The following is a 25685-nucleotide window of genomic DNA, read 5'->3' as shown; positions in this document are numbered from 1 at the left end:
AGCAACCCTCAGTTGTAGCAACAGCATTCTTTAAAAAAAATTTGTTAGAAATTCAAATTATCAGGTCCTATTCCAAACTACTGAATCAAAAACTCTGAGGACAGGGCCCAGAAACCTTTTTAAATAAGTACTCTTGGTGATTTTGAGAAGTTTGAGAATCACTGTCTTTGCAGGATGCTGAGAGTTTCTTGGAAGATTGTTATAGCAATGTCTTAGGTATAAAGCTGTCAGAAGCAAGAGGTTTTCATAATGAACCTAAGTATATGACAAGTGCTTTAAAAACACTGGAGACCAGCTGTGTTTACTTCCTCTCACCTACCTTTGTCTCAAAGGCAAAGCCCAAGTCCACAACACAATCCCATGAGTATGCCAGAAATTAATCTATGAGATTCAGGCCTCAGATAAAACCAACTCACTGAAGAAGGCTGAGTTTAAATTAAAAAAACATGCACTTTGGAGAAAAAAGTAAATAACAAGATAGAATTGAGGGAGATGTTGCAGAAGGATGTTTGATTTGGAATCAAACAGATTGCGGTTCCATAGGTAGAACTATCACTTACTAGTATGTGACCTTGAATAAAATACTTAACTTTTCTGAGTTCAGTTTTCCCATCTAAAAACATGAAGATGCCAAAATCTTACCTTGGAAGGGAGTCCATGACTGCAATCCTTTCTGAGTAAAGAGTCTAGAAGTAGTCCCAAGTTGCCATGCATTGTATCACGTGACCTTGGTCACAACAGGTTGGACCAGTAGCTTTGGAATAATAATGCAATATTTCTACACTTCAGAAAGTGTAACTATGTCATGGCAGAGACAGTCTCCTATAATTTTATTCTGTATGGAGAAGTAACCAGAATGGTCTCTGTTTCTTTGCAATAAACACATGATTACCTTATAGGGTTGTTATGAGAATTACATGAAAAAAATGTGAGTATAATCTTCAGCAGATAATGGCATATAACACTCAATAATGTAGCCATTCATTGGTAATGAGTGCTTCAAAGCCGTTAATGCCACAGCCGTTAATGCCACAGATAAAAAAGCCTCAGTACCCAAAACCAAAAACTCATACTTACCAGCCCCAAAGTAACCAAGTATAGTTACAGAGTCATTAAGCCTCATACTCTGAGGCTTTTAGCCCTGAGGATATGAAATGTAGGTTTTAGGGGCTTCAGCCCAGCAGAGCACACTAAACTCCTAACCTGCAGTTTTCTCTTATGTTATTTTGTATGAGTGCCCAAGTTTGTTGTTGCTTTCTGGCATGGAGGAAGTATGGAGGAGTTGTATCAGAACTTGCAGAGTATGCTACACAGACAGCCTTTCCAGTATAACTAAAAAGTGGGGCCATGCTTGGATTCAGGGTATGGAAGATTCTGAAAATAGGGAGAGTTGTGAGTATTAGCACTGCAAAACTGGCCTTGGAGCAGCGGACTCATACAGAGAAATGATGACCAAAGAAGATGGCCTTGAATAGAAAAATCTAGAACAGAGAGGTCATTCAGGAGGCCACAGGTCTAATTTAATCTAAACATTTCCAAGGCCCTCAACAAGACCAGTGGTGATGGGAAATAAAAGGTGTGAATGGACACTGAATTGCATTTTGAAGGTCAAGGCATCAAATGAAGTTGGTGACTGAATGTTGGGAATGAAAGAAGAATGAGTGCTTGACATTAAGTTTGGTAGAGTGAGGAATGGTGGTGCCAATGCCAGAGTCAGGGGACCCTTTTTTGGTAGAAGGCCTGAGTTCATTTTTGGATTTCTCAAGCTTGAGGTAATCAGGGGATTTTTCAGTGGAAATGGTCACAAGCAGCGCTAATATGGGACTGGAACTCAGATAAGTGGAAAGAAGATAAGGCTGAGATCAACATAGAGGTAAGCTCTGAAGATATGACATTAAAAAAAAAAAAGTTCTCAAGGGAGTATAGTGGAAGAAGAATAGAAGTCCAAGGCCCAAGTCTTAGAAACTGCCCTATGTCTAGAGGTCCATCTAGTAGTGATAAAGAAGAGCAAACTCAGGAAAAGCAAGAAAAGTGAGGTTGATAAGTATTTGGAGAGCCAGGCTAGTGCCGTGCAGTAGAAGCCAAGGGAAGAGGTCTTCCCTCAGCAAAGACTTCTATGTGGTAACATCTGGAACAGATGTCAATAGCAAAGCACAATGCTGTGGAAGCAACACAAGTGAGTTCAGAATATTCTGGATAGCCTGTGTAAAGCCTGTATCTTCCACAGCTAGGCTAAAGTTCATTTAGCAAGACCTATGTAATGACTGATGGCAAGTGTTCACTAACACTGTTGCCAGGGGGAAAACTGGTAGGACAGACATAGTACTTCTCTGAGATAGGGGAACTTACCTAGCTCATCCCAGAGCTGCCTGCACTTATCTGTCATGCTTGTTCCTTGCTGCCTCCAGAGTGTGAGTCGTGGGTCAGCCATAAACTGCTCAGTTATCAGCGTCAGCATCCTGGCTCCATTGGAATCTCTCATCCGCAGCATCTCTCGAACCTGACACATAAGGAGGGGCCAGGGGTTGGTGACTGCACATCATGAAAAAGCAGGAGAAGGAAGGGGAGGAGAAGATGAAGTATCTAAGCACAACATATCCAAAGAGCCAAAAAGAAGCCTTCTTGTTCTACAAGCAAGTTCTCTGCATATATCAAGAAAGCCTGCTGTACACAATGAGATACCACTTCATATCCACTAGGATGGCTAGAATCAAAAAATCAGATAACAACAAGTATTGGTGATAATATAGAGAAATCAGATCCCTGACACACCATTGGTGGGAATGTAAAATGGTGCAGCCACTTTAGAAATCAGTCTAGCAGTTCCTCAAATGATTAACGTAGAGTTATATGACCTATCAATTTCAATCCTAGAGAGAAATGAAAACACATGTCCACAAAGAAACTTGTATAAGAATGTTTATAAAAGTATTATTTGTAATAGCCAAAAGATGGAAATAATACAAATATCCACTAACAGAGAATGCATAAACCAAAGTGGCATATCCATACATTAGGATATTATTCAACACAGATACATGTTACAACACGGATGACCCTTGAAAATACTATGCTAGGTGAAAGAGGCCAAGCACAAAAGACTACATACTATGTGATTCCTTGCCTATGAAAGTCCAGAATAGGGAAATATATAGAGACAGAAAGTAGATTAGTGGTTGTTTAGAGCTGGGAGAGGAGGAATGGAGGATAGGGAAGTGACAGGTAAAGGGTATGGGATTTCTTTTTAGGGTAATGAAAAAGTTCTAAAGTTGACTGTGGTGATGGCTGCACATATCTGCGAATATATTAAAAACCACTGAATTGCACACTTTAAGTGGGTGACTTTTACAGTATGTGAATTATCTTTTACTGAAGGTGTTAAAAAAAAAAGAAAGACCACCGTGAGAGCCCCCAGTTCCAAAAGACTAAATCTCTTCAAGGCCTCATCCAGCAGCCTTGGGTTCAAGGCAGAGGGATGATGGCTTCCTTACTAAAACCCACAACAATGCTAACTTATTTAGAGTGGAGCAGAAGGAAGAGGACTACCAGGGTGAGTTTGTAGGGGTCTCTGGATGCCACCTGCTCGGGATCAGGTCTGCTCTGTTCAGCATCTCCCATTAGTTTTCAAGCTTTCAGGACAGATAGGTCAAGTGAGCTAGCTAAAATGCATGAAGCCAGAAGTGTGGTGAGGCCCGTTTAATTAAAGTAAAAAAACAAAACAAAACAAAACAAAAAACCCAATACCTTTCATATCTTACCTTAGCAAACATTGAATTGAGTTGCTTTCCAGAGCCATAGTAACCACCCTGGGAGAGAAAGAGTTTCACTTGTTCTTTCACCTGTTCTTCATCCAAATGCCAACAGTTCTCATCATCAATGCTGGCCCCAGCTGTGGGGTCAGGGGCACCTGTGAGGAATGGGAATGGTGACATGAATCCCCTGAATTCATATGCTACACATTTGGCAGAAGGGGTACTCTTTGAGGATATTAAAAAACAGACAGCTTACTCTGCCTTATTCTGGGCTTTGTCAACTGTGTGGTCCTATAAATAAATGTAAGAGGGCTAATGCTAGTTTCACACTCACTTATGTTCCAGTTGCATTCCCTTACAAGGTCTACAAATACCATTCTAGGGGGAAAAATCCCAGAAGGAAATGCACAAACATGAAAAAAATGATATATTTTTTCCCTAGGAAGGTGACATTTCTTTCTTCTTCTTTTTGCCTTCCTATGAAGTTCAAAATAAGCCTTAAAGTATAGATATTATTGTAAAATAAAAAATACTTCCTTAGAAAACAAAAAAAATTGTTTTTAAAGTTCACTATAAAATTTAGCTTCTTAAGCAGAGTCAACACTTCTGAATTTCTAGAAACTTGCCCCTTAAAGTACAGGCAGAGGTGCATACAAGGTGATATGTTTTATAAATTTATACTCAAAATATCTTTCATATCTGGTTCTCACTACAACACATTAAAACAGTTTTAGTTATTTACACATTCTTCTCCCCTAGTGCCCTGATAGCCACTTGCTCACAGTTGAATCCCAAGTTGAATCCACAGCTGAACTGCCTATACCACAGCACTGGTAATGCGGCAAGCACCTAGTAAATATTTGTGGAATGAAAACGGAATCTTCTCTCACTTTCTCAAAGCCAGAGTCTTACGTTAAGTTTTTAGCAACCTGCCTCCAAGTTACAAAAGACTATTAATCAAATGCTCTATAGGTGTGGTCATGTAATAGAATATAAATTCACGTCATGTTTGGGGCACCTGGGTGGCTCAGTCTGATTCTTGATCTTGGCTCGGGTCATGATCTCGTGGTTCCTGAGATCAAGCCTTGTGCAGAGCTCTGTGCTGACAGCGTGGAGTCTGTTTGGGATTCTCTCTCCCTCTCACTCTGCCTCTCTCTCTCTCTCTCAAAATAAATACATAAAACATTAAATAAATTCATGTCATGTTTAATTAGTCTACCTTTCCTCTTGTCTTCCTAGTTCAAAGTCCTGCTCAAATGAAATCCAGGTCTACACAGAAAAGTTGCTTTTCAGCTAAGCTTTTTTAGAGCATCTTATTCTCCATGAAATCAGGAGGGTTCACACATTCATTTATTCTACAAGTACTAATTAACACATATGATTGTCCAGTTTATGGTATCTACTATATGCTACTTTCTTCAAATGTATTATACTAAACACAGTTCTGATTATATCACTTGCCCACTCAGAGAAGTCTTCAGTGATGCACCATTTTTATTAAATTAAGTCCAAATGCTTTAGATTGGCATTCAAGGCTCTCTCTGCTCAGGCCTTATCTTTCATTTCTAGGCTTGTCTACCCTGTATTTATGTTATGGTTCAGCTAGAAACTTAGCATTCCCAGAAGTCAACCACATTTCCTTATGACTTTACTTCTGCTTTTTCCTTTACTTCTCTCCCACTCCAGTACCCCATTCTTTAGCCAAAAAAATGAAACTTCTCATTGTCAATATTGCCTCAGTCAGGGCTACAATGAGCAGTGGAAACCATAAAGTAAGTATACAGAAAGGCCAACACTGCTTAGCTCATCTGGCAAGAGAAGCTCTTTTTTATCCCCTAACTGAATTAACCATACAACCCACTGCTCCCTCCCTGTCAAAAGTATGTCCATCTTATGCTCACATGGATATAAAAGGAGCAATACTCTTCTTAGCACTTTATTATTGCTTTTCCTAAAGACTTGTGGCATTTTGCTGTACATCAGAATTGTGCATTTCTCATATATTCCCAAATAAATGGAAATTTTTTAAGAGTAGGTGTTCATTTTTGTACCTTATAGTGCCTGGCTCATTATAGCACTGAGTTAATATTTATAGAATAAACAAATGCATGTCTCATTGGCCATCGAGATTTAAGCTCCAGGTGGGTAAATAATATATCCTACACTTCTTTTGTATCCCTAAAGTGGCAAAGCAAAACAAACATACTCCTTATCCTTAAATACTTGTTAATAAGAGCCATTTTTTTTTTTAGTGCTTCCTACATGCCAAAGTCAAGCACTTTTTGTACATATCCTCACTAGAACATACTCTCCTTGAGGGCATAAACTGTTTTGTTTGTGCGCATATTTGCAACATGTAGAACAGTACCTGGCACACAGTAGGTGCTCAGTGATTATCTGGTGAGTAAATTCCAATGAACCCTCATAACAAGTCTAGAAGGTAGTATTATTATCCTAATTTTAAAATGAAAAAACTAAAGCTTATACAGGTAAGTAATGTAACAGGTGGGAAGTATATTAGCTAGGATTTGTATGTTGGTTTCTCTTCAAAGTCTGTTGTTCACTATAACACTGAACTTTGGCCTCCAGCCTCATCTAGAGGCTGTGACCCACTAGCTGGTTTCAGGACCTTGAATGGAAAGCTGGATGGTGTGTCTAAAGATAGTCAAATCTTCCTTGGCCTATTTCACTATACAGAATATAGGACTAGTCAGAATAATGCATTTTCCCCATAGTGAGGATAAAAGAGTTCTCACCAATACACTGATTCTCAAATGTTAATACACAGAATAATCACCTGGGTTTGTGTTCAAAATGCAGATTATAGAGTCTCACCTCCAATGATTCTAGTTTTCAGTAGCTCTATACAGACAGAACTGAGATAAAATGAGATACACTTTGTATAAACCAAAGACTGGGCATCTGAGTACCTTGTTGCCATGAACAGGGATGAGGGAAGAACAGAAACAGTGCTCCAAAAACAAGCATAGATGGTTTGAATACCAATTCTGACCCTTGGGTGGTTCAATTAGGATATGAAAAAGTAGGAGCAGAACCTAGTCTCCCAAAGGAGATGGTCTTAACTGGTTGGAAGTGTGGAGTGACATCCCCTCTAAAAATTCAAAGGGGTATAGAGAAAACTGGAGAATCTTCTGGGCCCAGGTGGTAGTAGTGGCAGCAGCAGTTCTGGAAGAAATAAGGCAAAGCTTATAAATACGTAGTGTACAGAGAGGTTTCTGGGAAGATGGTGGCGTAGGAGGACGCTGGGCTCACCGCGTCCTGCTGATCACTTAGATTCCACCCACACCTGCCTAAATAACCCAGAAAGCCACCAGAACTCTAGCAGAATGGATTCTCCAGAGCCAAGCGTAGATGAGAGGCCCATGGAAGAGGGCAGGAAGGGCGGAGAGGCGATGCGCGCTACACGGATTGGCGGGAGGGAGCCGGGGGGGAGGGGCAGCCCACTGGCAAAGCAGAGCCCCCAAGTCTGGCTTACAAAAGTGGAGAGGCCAGACGGAAGGTGTTCTGACAGCAAGCGGGACTTAACATCTGGAAGGTTATAAGTTAACAGCTCTGCTCGGAGGGCGAGAGGGCTGGAGGACAACGGGAGGGAGAGTTGTTGAGCCCTGGACGACAGAGCACAGCTTGGTGGGGCACAAAGGTGCTTGCCAGCGACATCTCCCTTGCCCATCCCCCAGCCAAAATCCCAAAGGGAACCAGTTCCTGTCAGGGAACTTGCTTGCACCGCGCAAATACCCAACGCTGTGCTTCTGCGGATCCATCCCTCCGGCAGGTCTGACTCCCTCCTGGTGCTGCAGGGCCCCTCCTGAAGCGGATCTCCGAAGGAAAAGCGAACTGAGCCTGACCCTCCGGCCCCTGTGCACCTTGCCGATCCACCCCAGCTAATACACCAGATCCCCAGCACCACAAGCCTGGCAGTGTGCAAGCAGCCCAGATGGGCCACGCCACCCCACAGTGAATCCCGCCCCTAGGAGAGGAGAAGAGAAGGTACACACCAGTCTGACTGTGGCCCCAGCGGTGGGCTGGGGGCAGACATCAGGTCTGACTGTGGCCCCGCCCATCAATGCAAGTTATTCAGGACAGCCCAGGGGAAGTGCCCTGCAGTTCCACACCACTCCAGGGACTATCCAAAATGACAAAACAGAAGAATTACCCTGAAAAAAACCTCCAGGAAATAACGACAGCTAACGAACTGATCAAAAAAGATTTAAACAATATAACAGAAAGTGAATTTAGAATAATAGTCATAAAATTAATCACTGGGCTTGAAAACAGTATACAGGACAGCAGAGAATCTATTGCTACAGAGATCAAGGGACTAAGGAACAGCCAGGAGGAGCTAAAACATGCTATAAAATAGCTGCAAAATAAAATGGAGACAACCACAGCTCGGATTGAAGAGGCAGAGAAGAGAATAGGTGAACTGGAAGATAAAATTATGGAAAAAGAAGAAGCTGAGAAGAAGAGAGATAAAAAAATCCAGGAGTATGAGGGGGAAAATTAGAGAACTAAGTGATGCACTAAAGAGAAATAATCTACGCATAATTGGTATTCCAGAGGAGGAAGAGAGAGGGAAAGGTGCTGAAGGTGTACTTGAAGAAATATTAGCTGAGAACTTCCCTGATCTGGGGAAGGAAAAGGGCACTGAAATCCAAGAGGCACAGAGAACTCCCTTCAGATGTAACTTGAATCAATCTTCTGCATGACATATCATAGTGAAACTGGCAAAATACAAGGATAAAGAGAAAATTCTGAAAGCAGCTAGGCATAAACGTGCTCTAACATATAAAGGGAGACTGATAAGACTTGTGACGGATCTCTCTACTGAAACTTGGCAGGCCAGAAAGGAATGGCAGGAAATCTTCAATGTGATGAACAGAAAAAATATGCAGCCAAGAATCCTTTATCCAGCAAGTCTGTCATTTAGAATAGAAGGAGAGATAAAGGTCTTCCCAAACAAACAAAAACTGAAGAATTCATCACCACTAAACCAGCCCTACAGGAGACCCTAAGGGGGATCCTGTGAGACAAAGTACCAGAGACATCGCTACAAGCATGAAACCTACAGACATCACAATGACTCTAAACTCTTATCTTTCTATAATAGCAGTGAATGTAAATGGACTAAATGTGCCAACCAAAAGACATAGGGTATCAGAATGTATAAAAAGACAAGACCCATCTATTTGCTGTCTACAAGAGACTCATTTTAGACCTGAGGACACTTTCAAATTGAAAGTGAGGGGAGGGAGAACTATTTACCATGCTACTGGAAGTCAAAAGAAAGCTAGAGTAGCCATACTTATATCAGACAAACCAGACTTTAAATTAAAGGCTGTAACAAGAGATGAAGAAGGGCATTATATAATAATCACAGGGCCTATCCATCAGGAAGAGCTAACAATTATAAATGTCTATGCGCCGAATACCGGAGCCCCGAAATATATAAAACAATTACTCACAAACATAAGCAACCTTATTGATAAGAATGTGGTAATTGCAGGGGACTTTAACACCCCACTTACAGAAATGGATAGATCATCTAGACACATGGTCAATAAAGAAACAAGGGCCCTGAATGATACATTGGATCAGATGGACTTGACAGATATATTTAGAACTCTGCATCCCAAAGCAACAGAATATACTTTCTTTCGCGTGCACATGGAACATTCTCCAAGATAGATCACATTCTGGGTCACAAAACAGCCCTTCATGAGTATACAAGAATTCAGATCATACCAAGCATGCTTTCAGACCACAATGCTACAAAGCTTGAAATCAACCACAGGAAAACATCTGGAAAACCTCCAAAAGCATGGAGGTTAAAGAACACCCTACTAACGAATGAGTGGGTCAACCAGGTAATTAGAGAAGAAATTAAAAAATATATGGAAATAAACAAAAATGAAAATACAGGAATCCAAACGCTTTGGGATGCAGCAAAGGCAGTCCTGAGAGGAAAATACATTGCAATCTAGGCCTATCTCAAGAAACAAGAAAAATCCCAAATACAAAATCTAACAGCACACCTAAAGGAAATAGAAGCAGAACAGCAAAGACACCCCAAACCCAGCAGAAGAAGAGAAATAATAAAGATCAGAGCAGAAATAAACAATATAGAATCTAAAAAAAACTGTAGAGCAGATCAATGAAACCAAGAGTTGGTTTTTTGAAAAAAATAAACAAAATTGATAAACCTCTAGCCAGGCTTCTCAAAAAGAAAAGGGAGATGACCCAAATAGATAAAATCATGAATGAAAATGGAATCATGACAACCAATTCCTCAGAAATACAAACAATTATCAGGGAATACTATGAAAAATTATATGCCAACAAACTGGACAACCTGGAAGAAATGGACAAATTCCTAAACACACACACACTTCTCAAACTCAAACAGGAAGAAATAGAAAACTTGAACAGACCCATAACCAGCAAAGAAATTGAATCAGTTATCAAAATTCTCCCAAAAAATAAGAGTCCAGGACCAGATGGCTTCCCAGGGGAATTCTACCAGACATTTAAAGTAGAGATAATACCTACCCTTCTCAAGCTATTCCAAAAAGGGAAGGAAAACTCCCAGACTCATTCTATGAAGGCAGTATTACTTTGATTCCTAAACCAGACAGAGACCCAGTAAAAAAAGAGAACTACAGGCCAATATCCCTGATGAATATGGATGCAAAAATTCTCAATAAGATACTAGCAAATCAAATTCAACAGCATATAAAAAGAATTATTCACCATGATCAAGTGGGATTCATTCCTGGGCTGCAGGGCTGGTTCAACATTTGCAAATCAATCAACGTGATACATCACATTAATAAAAGAAAAGATAAGAACCATATGATCCTGTCAATCGATGCAGAAAAAGCATTTGACAAAATTCAGCATCTTTCTTAATAAAAACCCTCAAGAAAGTCGGGATAGAAGGAACATACTTAAACATCATAAAAGCCATTTATGAAAAGCCCACAGCTAACATCATCCTCAATGGGGGAAAACTGAGAGCTTTTTCCCTGAGATCAGGAACACGACAGGGATGTCCACTCTCACTGCTGTTGTTTAACATAGTGTTGGAAGTGCTAACATCAGCAATCAGACAACAAAAGGAAATCAAAGGCATCAAAATTGGCAAAGATGAAGTCAAGCTTTCACTTTTTGCAGATGACATGATATTATACATGGAAAATGCGATAGACTCCACCAAAAGTCTGCTAGAACTGATACATGAATTCAGCAAAGTTGCAGGATACAAAATCAATGTACAGAAATCAGTTGCATTCTTATACACTAACAATGAAGCAACAGAAAGACAAAAAAACTGATCCCATTCACAATTGCATCAAGAAGCATAAAATACCTAGGGATAAATCTAACCAAAGATGTGCAAGATCTGTACGCTGAAAACTATAGAAAGCTTATGAAGGAAATTGAAGAAGATATAAAGAAATGGAAAAACATTCCATGCTCATGGGTTGGAAGAATAAATACTGTTAAAATGTCAATACTACCCAAAGCTATCTACACATTCAATGCAATCCCAATCAAAATTGCACCAGCATTCTTCTTGAAGCCAGAACAAGCAATTCTAAAATTCATATGGAACCACAAAAGGCCCCAAATAGCCAAAGTAATTTTGAAGAAGACCATAGCAGGAGGCATCACAATCCCAGACTTCAGCCTCTACTACAAAGCTGTAATCATCAAGACAGCATGGTATTGGCACAAAAACAGACACATAGACCAATGGAATAGAATAGAAACCCCAGAACTAGACGCACAAAAGTATGGCCAACTAATCTTTGACAAAGCAGGAAAGAATATCCAGTGGAAAAAAGACAGTCTCTATAACAAATGGTGCTGGGAGAACTGGACAGCAACATGCAGAAGGATGAAACTAGACCACTTTCTTACACCACTCACAAAAATTAACTCAAAATTAACTCAAAAATTAACTCAAAATGTGAGACAGGAAACCATCAAAACACTAGAGGAGAAAGCAGTAAAAGACCTCTCTGACCTCAGCCGTAGCAATTTCTTACTTGACACATCCCCAAAGGCAAGGGAATTAAAAGCAAAAATGAACTATTGGGACCTCATGAAAATAAAAAGCTTCTGCACAGCAAAGGAAACAATCACCAAAACTAAAAGGCAACCAACGGAATGGGAAAAGATATTTGGAACTGACATATCGGACAAAGGGCTAGTGTCCAAAATCTATAAAGAGCTCACCAAACTCCACACCCGAAAAACAAATAACCCAGTGAAGAAATGGGCAGAAAACATGAATAGACACTTCTCTAAAGAAGACATCCGGATGGCCAACAGGCACATGAAAAGATGCTCAACGTCGCTCCTCATCAGGGAAATACAAATCAAAACCACACTCAGATATCACTTCACGCCAGTCAGAGTGGCCAAAATGAACAAATCAGGAGACTATAGATGCTGGAGAGGATGTGGAGAAACGGGAACCCTCTTGCACTGTTGGTGGGAATGCAAACTGTTGCAGCCGCTCTGGAAAACAGAGTGGAGGTTCCTCAAAAAATTAAAAATAGATCTACCCTATGATCCAGCAGTAGCACTGCTAGCAATTTACCCAAGGGATACAGGAGTATTGATGCATAGGGCCACTTGTACCCCATTGTTTATAGCAGCATTCTCAACAATAGCCAAATTGTGGAAAAAGCCTAAATGTCCATCAACTGATGAACGGATAAAGAAATTGTGGTTTATATACACAATGGAGTACTACGTGGCAATGAGAAAGAATGAAATATGGCTCTTTGTAGCAATGTGGATGGAACTGGAGAGTGTTATGCTAAGTGAAGTAAGCCATACAGAGAAAGACAGATACCATATGTTTTCACTCTTATGTGGATCCTGAGAAACTTAACAGAAACCCATGGAGGAGGGGAAGGAAAAAAAAAAGAGGTTAGAGTGGGAGAGACAGCCAAAGCATAAGAGACTTAAAAACTGAGAACAAACTGAGGGTTGATGGCGGGTGGGAGGGAGGGAAGGGTGGGTGATGGGTATTTGGGAGGGCACGTTTTGGGATGAGCACTGGGTGTTGTATGGAAACCAATTTGACAATAAATTTCATATATTGAAAAAAAAAGAAAACATGAAAAGAAAACTGAGAACAAACAGGGTTGATGTGGGTGGGAGGGAGGGGAGGGTGATGGGCATTGAAGAGGGCATCTTTTGGGATGAGCACTGGGTGTGTATGGAAACTAATTTGACAATAAATTTCATATATTAAAAATAAATAAATACATAAATATTTAAAAAATTTTAAAAAAGAAAACAAGTACATTGGAAATTATAAAAATAATATAAATGTAAGGTATTATTATTCTTGTAATAAGATAATAATGTATTAAACTTGCAAACCCAGATATTAAAAATATTCTACTGTCAAAAAAATAAAATAAAATAAAATAAAATAAAATAAAATAAAATAAAATAACCCCTTAAAAAAATACGTAGTGTACAGACTATAGAGAACTGCTGGGATAGGACTAGGATAACGCAAAGCCTTGAGAGTTACTATCAGTAAAATTTCAACTAGAACTTCAGAAAGGTTTGTTTATTTGATAGGAAATAAAGGAAGGTAAACTATGTAAATGTTTACTGATCTACAAGGAACCCAGGAGATGAGAAGCAGAGCTGCCAAAATGAGTGGCTGCAGCAAAAAAGGGAGTGAGTCAATATTTGAGGCATCTAGGTAAAACTACTACTAGGAGTTCGTGTGACTATTGAAGGAATGAAAGTCATGTGGGAAAGCATGAATCGGCAAAAGGCCCTAAGGAGGATTTTCCAAGACATTTTCATGTACTCAATCAATATTAAATGAGAGGCTACTATGTGCCAGGATCTGTGCCAAATACCGGATATATGGTGATAAACAAAATAGATATATAGTGCCTATGCTTGTGGAGTTGACAGACTGGTTGGGGAAAGGGACATTAAACAAATAATTACACATGTACATATTTGTGTGAGAAGAAAGACAGGTTAAAGAAGTTTTCCCTGAGAAAGTGACATTTAAGTGAACACCTGAGGAAGTGAATTAGGAGTTGCCTAACAAAGAGCGGAGGAAATACTGTATTTTTTGCTCAAAAAAGCATAAAGTCATAAATTATTGTGATAATCAAGTACATTTATACTAAGGGAGAGAGGATAGGAAGAGTATTCCAAGAAGAGGGAAAATCACATGAAAACCTAAGCAAAAGCCAGACCAGGCAAGGTTTTGTAGGCCATATGAAATGTAGACTTTATCCATGACAAAATCTATAGTTATAGAAAAGTTACTTTGTGTGGAGACTGGAATAGAAGGGAACAATAGTGAATATGGAAAGATAAGTTTGAATACTATGGTAGCAATCAAGGTGGGAGATTATAGGAGTTTTGACTTAGGGTTATGGCAATATCAATAGAGAGAAGTGGAAAAGGATGAAATATACTTTGGAGGTAAAATTAACAGGTCTTGCAATGGAATGCACAAGGATTGTAAGTAAAAAGTATTAGGGATGCCTAGAAGATTTCTATCAAAATCCAGTGGCTAGATGGTGGTGCTATTTGGTATCTGAGTAAGTTTGGGGAGGAAGATAAACTCATGTTTGGATATGTTGATTTGGGGATGTCTCCATTGTATGGAGACATGTATAGTCAGTTGGATATAGGAGAAGTGATCTGTGAGCCATAGTACATAGATGACATTTAAAGTCAAGGATGTAGCTGAGATTGCCTATAGAGATCATGTAGAATAAGAATAGGAGAAAACTTGGGGCACCTGGGTGGCTCAGTCAGGTTGGGTGTTCAACTTTGTCTCAGGTCATGATCTCATGGTTCGTGGGTTCGAGCCCCATGTCGGGCTCTGTGCTGACAGCTTGGAGCCTGGGGGCCTGCTTCGGATTCTGTGTCTCCCTCTCTCTCTGCCCCTCCCCTGCTAGCACTCTGTCTCTCTCTCTCTCAAAAAAATTAATAAACATTAAAAAATATTAAAAATATATATAAAAAGAAGAGGAGAAAACTTAAGATTAATCTGTATGAAATGTCAAAATTAAGGGTCAGAGAATACAGGAGGGTAGAGCATGTAGGAATGAGTGAACAAGAACACAGATAGTCTTAATTAGATAAACTAGGCCTGGAGTTCATAAGCAGCCTCTCCAGCTGTCTCTCACTAACTTCTAGGCAAAATCTTTTTTAAAAATCCTTTGGTTAAAAAAACAAGATAAAAACGTCTCTACATATGTTCATGTTAGTCTTGAGTACGAAACTAATTGACCTCAGTAGTGGTAAAGTAAACCCAGTCAGTGTAAATGTTATAGTGTGAAATTTTCCACAGGACTGTACGAGAAATGGTAACAAATGAAGATAAAATAGAAAGCATGTCTTTTATAAATAATTATGAAACAAACCATCATGTGGATTAAGGCTCTAAGTTAGCACTTAGGCTTCAACAATGAGACCTGTCCTGAGGGAACTATTAAGTCTGTGGAACCAATTTTTCTTTCATTCTTAAACATCCTTTTTTTTTTTTTTAATTTTTTTTTCAACTTTTTTTTAATTTTATTTTTGGGACAGAGAGAGACAGAGCATGAACAGGGGAGGGACAGAGAGAGAGGGAGACACAGAATCGGAAACAGGCTCCAGGCTCTGAGCCATCAGCCCAGAGCCAGACGCGGGGCTCGAACTCCCGGACCGCGAGATCGTGACCTGGCTGAAGTCGGACGCTTAACCGACTGCGCCACCCAGGCGCCCCTTAAACATCCTTTTTAAAATTATAAAAATAATACATGCTTTTATATAAAATATACTATTCATAAAGAAAATAAAATACACCTATAATGCCACCAGCCATAGATTACTATTATTAATATTATGGTGTATTTCCTTCCAGTCTTTTTGTCCCATACACATATGTGTGTGTGTAGACATGTGCATATACACACACTGCTTTTTAAATTAAATTAATATTTTATTTTTTTAAATGTTTACTTTTGAGAGAGAAAGAGTGTGAGCACAGGAAGGGCAGAGAGAAAGGGGGACAGAGGATCCAAAGCGGCTCTGTTTTGACAGCAGTGAGCCCAATGTGGGGTTCAAACTCACAAACTGTGAGATCATGACGTGAACTGAAGTTGGACACTCAACCAACTGAGCCATTCAGGTGCTCCGGACTAAATCAGTATTTTATTTTATTAAAAAATTTTCAATGCTTATTTATTTTTGAGAGAGAGAGAGAGAGAGAGAGAGAGAGAGAGAGAGAGAGAGAGAAAGTGGGGGAGGGGCAGAGAGGGAGGGAAACAGAATCTGAAGCAGGCTCCAGGCTCTGAGCTGTCAGCACACAGCCCGATGTGAGACTCAAACTCATGAATCATGAGATCATGACCTGAGCTGAAGTCAGACGCTTAACTGACTGAGTCCCCCAGGTGCCCCTTAAATTAGTATTTTAAAATTAAAATATAAATTATTAAAAGTGTACAAATCTTAAGCAAACAGCTTGTTGAATTATCACATAGCCATTATAACAGTGTAACTATCATTAAAGTCAAGAAATAGAATACTAACAGCATTCTAAAAGCCCCTTCACAAACATTATCTCCTTTCTTCTTCCCCCAAATTAACCACTATCCTAACTTCTAAACAGGGACTTATTTTTGAACTTTATAAAAGTAGAATCATACAAGAGTTATTCTTTTGTGTCTGGCTTCTTTCATTCAACATCATGTTTGTAAGATTCCCCCATACTTTGGGGCACAGCAATAGTGTTTAATTTATTTTCACTGATGTACAATATTCCATTATGTGAATGTATCAATTTATTTAGTCATTCTGTTGATGGACATTCAGATTGTTTCTATTTTAGGCTGTTACAAATTATGCTACTCATTTCCATTGAGTAGACATCTAGAAGAGTTTCTGGGTCACAGAATATGCATATGCTCAACTTTAGTTAGATGATGCTAAACAGTTCACAAAGTGACTGCAACAATTTATACCTGCAATATATTAGCTCCTACCTACAATAGTTCCAGTTGCTCAGTATCTTCACCAATAGCTGCTAATGACAGGTTTTTTTTAAAAAATTTTTTAACGTTTATTTATTTTTGAGACAGAGAGAGACAGAGCATGAACGGGGGAGGGTCAGAGAGAAAGGGAGACACAGAATCTGAAACAGGCTCCAGGCTCCAAGCGGTCAGCACAGAGCCCGACGCGGGGCTCGAACTCACGGACCACGAGATCGTGACCTGAGCCGAAATCGGACGCTCAACCGACTGAGCCACCCAGGCGCCCCTGCTAATGACAGTTTTAAAACTTTAGCTATTCTGGTGGATAGGTAATGGTATCTCACTGTGGTTTTAATTTGCATTTCCATGATTACTAATTAAAGTAACTTTTAATATGTTTATTAAATATCTGGATATCCTTTTTGTCTAGTGCCTTTCTGTGTCTCTTGTCAATTTTACTATTTGTAAGAGTTTTTCTTATTATTAATGTTTACTTTTGAGAGAGAGAGAGCAAGCAGGGAGGGGCAGAGAGAGAGGGAGATGGAGGATTTGAAGCAGGCTCTGCACTGATAGCAGAGAGCCTGATGCAGGGCTTGATCTCACCAACCATGAGATGGTGACCTGAGCTGAAATCAGGAGTCGGACACTTAACTGACTAAGCCACCCAGGTGCCCTGGGGTTCTTTATGTAATTAGGATATAAGCTTTTTCTCAGTTATATATACTATAAATACCTTCTCCTATTACCTACCTTTTTAGTCTTTGGTACCTTTTGATAAAAAGAAGTTTAAAATTTTAATGTAGCCCAATTTTTAAATCTTTTCCTACTTAAGAAAAATTTTCCTACTCCAAGGACATGAAGATATTTTCTCATGTTATCTTCTATATACTTTATTGTTTTACCCTTCACATTTATATCTCCCATCTATCTGCAATTGATTTTTCCGTACGGCATGAGATAGGAATTGAGGGTTTTTTTCCTCCACATGAATATATCTAATTGATCCAGCTCCATTTGTTGAAAAGACTCTTCTTTTTCCACTGCTGAGCATTTTTTTAATGTTTATTTATTTATATTGAAAGAGAGAGCATGAGCGAGGAAGAGGCAGAGAGAGAGAGAGAAAATCCCAAGCAGGCTCCACACTCAGCACGGAACCTGAGGTGGGGTTCAATCTCACAACTGAGATCATGCATGACCTGAGCTGAAATCAAGAGCTGGATGCTTAACTAACTGAGCCACCCAGGTGCCCCTCCACTGCTGAGCATATAGTTAAATCCTTTACTTTGGAAACTCACATGCTTTTGTTCTAGAAAATTTACTTATTTCATTGATGAATTCCTTACCTCTGTTTTCCATTTTTGGAAACCCTATTATTCAAACAATGGAATTTCTAGGGCTTGTTTTCTTACTTTTTGACAATTTTTTTTCTCCTGTTTTTCATCTTTTTGTCTTTTTGCTCTACTCTGTGGGAGCTTTCCTTACCTTTATTTTCCATCACTTAGTTTTAGAAGATTTTGCCATTATATTTGTAATTTCATTAGTTCTTTCTATTGTGTGAACTCATTTCTACAGTATCCAGTTCTTATTTCATGGTTGCAATATCTTCTTTTACTCCAATGATAATATTGTTAATACTTTTTCAAAGTTTTCTTCTCTCTGCATAGTTTCTATTTCCCCTAAATTGTCTTTCTACCTTTGTTAGCTTTGGTCTGTATCTTCCATGATATTCAACATTGTTGACTATTCACTTCTTGAAACTCAGTTCTATGCTGACTTTGATAATTACTAGCTTTTTCTCATTTCTCATTCTACTTTGCTAATTTCTATACTGACTCCTGCTTGCATCACCTGTATATGCATGGCTGTATTCATTTAATAAACCCTTATTATTTTCCAGGTACCATGCTAGGTGACAGAGACTCAGAAATTAATAAAACATGGTTCCTAACCCTACTCCTCAAGTCACCTTACTTTTCTCAATGTATCAAATCTCTCTTCATGGATAGCAGCAACTGAAGCCCTGACCAAGATGCTGTATGCCAGAGAATCTTACGGTATGGAGTTACCAAATCAAATCACAGAGCATAGAGCAGTGGTAGATGTAGAAAGACAGTCTACCGGGGCGCCTGGGTGGTGCAGTCGGTTAAGCGTCCGACTTCAGCCAGGTCACGATCTCGCGGTCCGGGAGTTCGAGCCCCGCGTCAGGCTCTGGGCTGATGGCTCAGAGCCTGGAGCCTGTTTGCAATTCTGTGTCTCCCTCTCTCTCTGCCCCTCCCCCGTTCATGCTCTTTCTCTGTCCCAAAAATAAATAAACGTTGAAAAAAAGAATTAGAAAAAAAAAAAAAGAAAGACAGTCTACCAAAGGGGCCAAGGCAAAGTCTAGGTAAAACCACACATAGGGGCTTAAGAAAAAAAAAAAAAAAGGTTTTAAGGAGGTGAGGAGCACAGCAATGCCTGGATCCATTCTTGGGATTAAAAGCAGGCAGCTAGCAGTTTTAGAAATCTTATTCCTGTTTTTTAATTTTGTTTTGGTGAGGAGCAGAGTTTGGGAAAGAGGAGAGGGAAGATGTTCTAAGTGTTTCAAGATTTAGCAGGGAAGAGAAACAAGACTCCAAATATCCCTATGCTAATAACTCCAAAATTGTGAGTTTTGCCCACAGTTCTAGATCCATATATCCAACTGCCCAAAAGAAATCTTTTCCTATAAGAGTGAAAACATATGGTATCTTATGTGGATCCTGAGAAACTTAACAGAAGTCCATGGGGAGGGGAAGAAAAAAAAAAGGTTACAGAGGGAGAGAGCCAAAGCATAAGAGACTCTTAAAAAACTGAGAACAAACTTAGGGTTGATGGGGGGTGGGAGGGAGGGGAGGGTGGGTGATGGGTATTGAGGAGGGCACCTTTTGGGATGAGCACTGGGTGTTGTATGGAAACCAATTTGACAATAAATTTCATATTAAAAAAATCTTTTCCTAAATGTTCTACAAGTATCTCAAACTTATATTGAATTCATTTTCCTCCTTTTCTTTTAAGTTTATTTATTTTGAGAGAGAGAGGGAAAGAGAGAGAGAGAGGAAGCATGAACAGGGGAGGGGCAGAGAGAGAGAATCCCAAGCAGGGCTCTGATAGCACAGAGCCTGATGCAGGGCTCAGCTGGTTGGATGCTTAACAGACTGAGCCACCCACACACCCCAAATTCATCTTCCTCCTAAATTCACCCCTCCTCTTATGTTCCCTCAGTGAATGACAACATTATCATCAAGTCCATCAACATCGTCCTAGCTAGACATTCTGGAATTCAGTTTTGTCTCATCTTTTTTTCTTCTTCTTCTTCACCCTCCCCACTCATCCTATACAGCAGATATTGAATCCAGTCCATGTTACCTCTAAGATATCTCCATTCTCTGTCCCCTGTTTCATTATCATTGCCAATATCAACATTGGTTAGTAGAAATAGATTAGGAAAGGCCTTGTGGAATACTAGGGAAGCTGGGAGTAGAAAGCTAGTATTAGTATGGAATAGACACAGGTACAGAAGTAGTAGTTCCTGGGGAAGGTTGAGGATCACACTCAAGTTCAGTATGGCAACCTAAGCCTAACTTCAGAAAATAAGATGGGTGGTGTAACAAAAGATAAAAATTGCTTTAGCACAGTGGTAAAGAGGGAAGAGGATGGTTTTGGTGACAGCAGTGGTATGAACAAGACAGGTGCAATAAGGTCTTCAACCAAGATGGTCACATGAAGAAAAGGCAAGAGAGCTTGGAAATAGGCAAAAATTCTGAGAAAGAGTCAATGGGAATAAAGCATGAAAACAGGGCACAACCTAGTCATAGGGGTACAGAGCAGTATTTCTCTTTGGTGCTACAGACCTTGGGATGAGGCAGAACTCAGGTTTCTAAGAGCTCTAGAGTTAAGGAGGCCAGAGAAGTAGAACAGCCTTACTATGTGGGATGAGAGATATTTGAAGCCACTCTTTAAGAGTATCACTTAGAGAGGGCTCAGTTATTATATATATACCACAGCTTTCTGTATAAAGCAATAGAAGATTATTTCTGCTAGTTAGCAAGAGTTCCTGGAAGCCTGTTGGTCTGACTACCCTTGTTTCTGAGGACTGGTGAGGTTGTGTACAGGACTTGATTAGTTCTATTCAACAACTGGGAGAGGCAGAACCTTTGGCACATGGATTACAATATCATACAGACCATCCACCTGGTCTCATTGCCTCTTTTACATTAGTACCAAAATTATCTGCTAAAAATAGATAGTATAGAGAAGCATAAAAACCTTGAGTTTTGAAGTCAAGTGTGTATGGGTTATAATTTCCTTATTTAAAAAATGGAAGTGGTTAAAACACCTATTTCACAGAGTAGTTTTGAAAGCTAAATGAATCAACATATGTGGAGTCCTTTGTATCATACCTGGAACATAGGATCTAACAAACAAAACGCCTTCTCAAAATTCTTCAGTGGTTTCCTGTGATAAAGTCTTTACAACCTGTCTTTATTATAAAAACAACTATTTGTTTCAAACTTAGCTGTCTTTTCTTTCTTCCCCTACACCCCTTTTCTTCCTTTTAGAGAGAGATGGAGAAAGCATGCAAGCATGGGAGATGGGCAGAGGGAGAGAGAAAGAGAATACCAAGCAGGCTCCATGCTCAGCACAGAGCCTGACACGGGGCTTGATCCCACAACTCAGGGATCATTACCTGAGCTAATATCAAGAATGGGACGCTCAATCAACTGAGCCACGCAGGTCCCCCAAACGTATCTGTCTTTTCTACTAGATTATAAGCTACTTGAAGGCAGGAATCATGTCTGTTTTATGCTCTCAACAATCAGCACTATTGCTTGCACAGAGCAGGTTCTCAATATATACTTGTTGAATGAGTAAGTGAGCACAATACTAAAAGATGCTCTTGAGAATGACCCTGATGCTATGTAGGATCCTAAAATGTTAAGAGAATTCTTATATATATCTAATTTCACTGATGACACAAATTATTTTTTGCTTTCTCTCACTCCTGAATATTCCAGGCTCCTGGGGCAGGCATTATACACACAAATAAAGTCCAAAAAACTAGATCACTACATAACTCTAACATTCTCTGTCCTTTTTTGCAAAGAGTTTTATAAGGCAGACAACTGGACTGCTTCAAAAAACTAAGAGTTGAATAGTTGATTTGATGGAATGAACTGATTTCAGATTAAGTGATCACAATTGCAAAAATATTAACAAAAAATCCCAACCTCTAAACACGCAATAAAGCAACAAAGTAGATTTTTAGCAACAAAAATGTTGTATAATTACCATTCACTTGGTTGATTTCTGAGTTGGAGGATAGAATCTCATCTGCCAGTTTCTGCGCAGTAGGAAGAACTTCAGTGTGGTGTGCCGTGATTAAATACTGAATAAACTTCTGTAGCTGGTCCCTATTCATCTGGAAAAGGGTTTCTGAGATAGGAAGACGCAATTTGACTTGCTCTGGTTTACGGATCCTGTAGAGTGAGAGTGCCACCACATGAGCACAGTAGAATATATCTTTGTTCCCACAGCCACATGTCACTGAGGTGATTTTGCATCGGTCAAAACTGATTGCAACTTTGTAAGTCACTGCTGGTTCAGAAGTGGTAGCTGGCTCAGTTACTGTACCACTGAGATGGAAGCCTAAGGAAACAAAGAAAGTGCGTTTAGAGATTCTGCAATAAGAAACTTGGAAGATTTTCATTTTGCATTTCAATTAATCAATTCAGAAACTTTTTTGCTAAGTATCTCCTGTATATGTGGTAGGCTCTGCCATAGCACAAAGGTCAATGAAACTCAGGTACAGCTCTAAAGGAACACAATATCTAGAAAAAGAATCCTTACCCTGGAGTCCACAAACCTCGTGAACTAATAATATGAAAACCTGTTTTGTATACATGTACGTTTGCTAGGGGGGCAGGGATAGTTCATAGCTTTCATCATAGTCTAAAAAGGTTAACAAGGAACCCCAAATAAGTTAAAAACCTCTAAGGTACACTGTAAACTCTTTGGGAGAAAAGACAAGGCTACAAATGAAATACGTACAATCTAGATTAAGGCAAGTGCTATAAATCCAAGAGAAACCAAAGGAACGCCACAAGAAAGGACAAGAGAAAGAACAAGGAGAATACTGACATTTCTTCCTTAAAACATACAATTCCAAAATGGTGGCCATGTGGGATACCAAAAAGGTAAGAAACCTCATAAAATATGGAAAGCACAGCTTGGTGCAGTGAGACTATGCAGTGTTACACCTCGACGTACTAGCACATAGCACTAATAGTTTTGTAATGTAGGGAGAATAATTCAGTCATTTAAACCAAATTAATGAGATCTTAAGTGTCAGACTGCTAGGCCTTGGGATATTAACAAAATAAGGAGAAGGATATCAAATATTTGTAAAGCACCTATCACATAGCACAACTGTATCTGGTGTTTTTAATAATTATCACAACATTATGAGGTTGCTATTATTTTCCTTGTTTTATTTTTTATTTTATTTAAGTTTACTTATTTTGAGAGAGAGAGAGTGCACACACGAGTGGGTGAGGGGCAGAGAGAGGGAGAGAGAGAGAATCCTAAGCAGGCTCCACACTCAGCATAGAGCCCAAGACAAAGCTCTGTCCCATGAACTATAAGATCATGATCCGAGCCGAAATCAAGTGTCAGATGCTTAACCGACTGAGCTACCCAGACTCCCCTATTTTTCTTATTTTTAAAGTTGTGTAAACTGGGACTCAGAAAGGTTAAGTAATTTGCTTAAAACCTCTCAGGTAGTAAATGACAGACCTGAGTTTTGGAACCAGGTCTGAATGACTCCAAAGTTCATTTTCTTTCATTTATATTACACTACCTCTAAAACATGCCATGACAAAGTCCTTATCCTCAAAAATCACAGACAAATAAATAAATAAATGATTACAATATGATGTGTCAAATGGTATATCAGGGACAGGAGACTTTCCTGTCCTTGGAGACTTTCCTGCTTAACTGCACTGCACACTGTGAACAGGGAAGCAATTTTAAATAAACTTTTATCTGTTGGAGAATAGTTGACAAATAATAAAGATGTATATATAAGTTTCAGAGCTACCACTGTGACCCAGCAGAATTTAAAAATGCAGACAGAAAACTTTCCAAAGTTCAAGTTTCAGATAATCATGGTTAATTAAAATAAGACCCAAATTTAAAAACATACAATCTGGCAAAATTAACACTACTAAAAGGCACATTTATGTCCAATCCAAAGAAAGGTGCACACTACTAAAAAAGTTAAGATTAATTTCCAGAGCAAGAAAAATATCCAAGACTTATTTGCTAAAACTTTATTAGCTTCCAGGTATATTTTTAAAACTTCACAGAAATTTTTTCTCAGCTAAACTTAGCTTCAGATTTAAAAATATTTATTGTCATATTTTAAAGGCAAAGTAAACAAGTTACATCCAAATATGATTAAGTGTGGATAAAGACTGCCTTCACTTTATATTATTTATTTATTTTTATATAGTGATTCACAATTCCATATATCACCTAGTGCCCTGCCCATCACAAGTGAACACATTAATCCTCATCACATATTTACCCATCCTCCACCCCCCACTCCTCTGGTAACCAAGTTTGTTCTCCACAATTGAAAGTCTGTTTCTTGATTTGTCTCCATCTCTCTTTGACCCTCATTTGCCCTTTTGTTTCATTTCTTAAATTTCACATTTGAGTGAAATCATATGGTATTTGTGTTTCTCTGACTCATTTCATTTAGCATTATACTCTTTAGCTCTATCCATGTCATTGCAAATGGTAAGATTTCATTCTTTTTTATGGCTGAATAATATTCTTTTGTATGTATAACACAACTTCTTTATCCATTCATCTATCGACAAACACTTGGGCTGCTTTCATATCTTGGCTATTGTAAGAAATGCTGCTTTAACATAGGGGTGCATGTATCCCTTTGAATTAGTGTTTATGTATTCTTTGAGTAAATGCCCACTAGTGAGATTACTGGATCATAGGGTAGTTCTATTTTTAACCCTTTAAGAAACCTCCATACTGTTTTTCACAGTGGCTGGCCCCAGTTTGCATTCCCACCAACAGCATACAATGTTGCTCTTTTTCCACTTTGTCACCAACATCCGTTGTTTCTTGTTTTTTATTTTAGCCATTCTGACAGGTGTGAAGGGATATTTCATTGTAGTTTTGATTTGCTTTTCTCTGATGATGAATGATGTGGAGCATCTTTTCATGTGTCTGTTTGCCATCTGTCCTCTTTGGAGAAATGTCTGTTCATGTCTTCTGCCCATTTTTAAATTGGATTATTACCTTTTTGGGTGTTGAGTTTTACATGTTCTTTATATATTTTGGATGCTAACCCTTTATTGGATATATCATTTGCAAATATCTTTTCCCACTGCATAGGTTGTTTTTTGTTTTATTGTTTCCTTTGCTTTGCAAAAGCTTTTTAATGTTTATTTTTGAGAGAGAGAGAGAGAGTGAGCAGGGGAGGGGCAGAGAGAGAGGGAGACAGAATCTGAAGCAGGCTCCAGGCTCAGACCTTTCAGCACAGAGCCCAATGCAGGTTCAAACTCATGAACCGTGAGATCATGACCTGAGCTGAAGCTGGACGCTTAACCAACTGAACCACCCAGGCACCCCAAAAGCTTTTTATTTTAATGTAGCCCCAATAGTCTATTTTTTATTTTGTTTCCCTTGCCTCAGGCAACATATCTAGAAAAGTATTGCTACTACCAATGTCAAAGAGATTACAACCTGTGTTCTCTTCAAGGATTTTTATGGTTTCAGGTCTCCCATTTGGTCCTTAACCCATTTTTATTTTATTTTTGTGTATGGTGTAAGAAAGTGGTCTAGTTTCATT

General features: G+C 39.1%; 1 protein-coding gene across 1 annotated transcript in view; it reads right to left on the bottom strand.

The window, feature by feature from the left end:
- ZSWIM5 (zinc finger SWIM-type containing 5) overlaps positions 1–25685 on the bottom strand; it is a 265035-nt gene that overhangs the window by 62929 nt on the left and 176421 nt on the right. The window contains exons 2-4 of the mRNA XM_047085261.1: positions 22100–22456; positions 3759–3907; positions 2350–2500 (exon numbers count right to left, since the gene is read on the bottom strand). Coding sequence (XP_046941217.1) covers positions 2350–2500; positions 3759–3907; positions 22100–22456 — 657 coding nt within the window. The remainder of the gene's footprint in view (positions 1–2349; positions 2501–3758; positions 3908–22099; positions 22457–25685) is intronic.

This window comes from Lynx rufus, unplaced genomic scaffold (genome assembly GCF_022079265.1).
Source record: "Lynx rufus isolate CCGP_SWC_20201006 ecotype Redwood Valley unplaced genomic scaffold, mLynRuf1.p SCAF_2, whole genome shotgun sequence".
Taxonomy (NCBI): Eukaryota; Metazoa; Chordata; class Mammalia; order Carnivora; family Felidae; genus Lynx; species Lynx rufus.
Note: the sequence above shows the minus strand (reverse complement) of the source record. Positions and strands in the feature narration are given on the sequence as shown.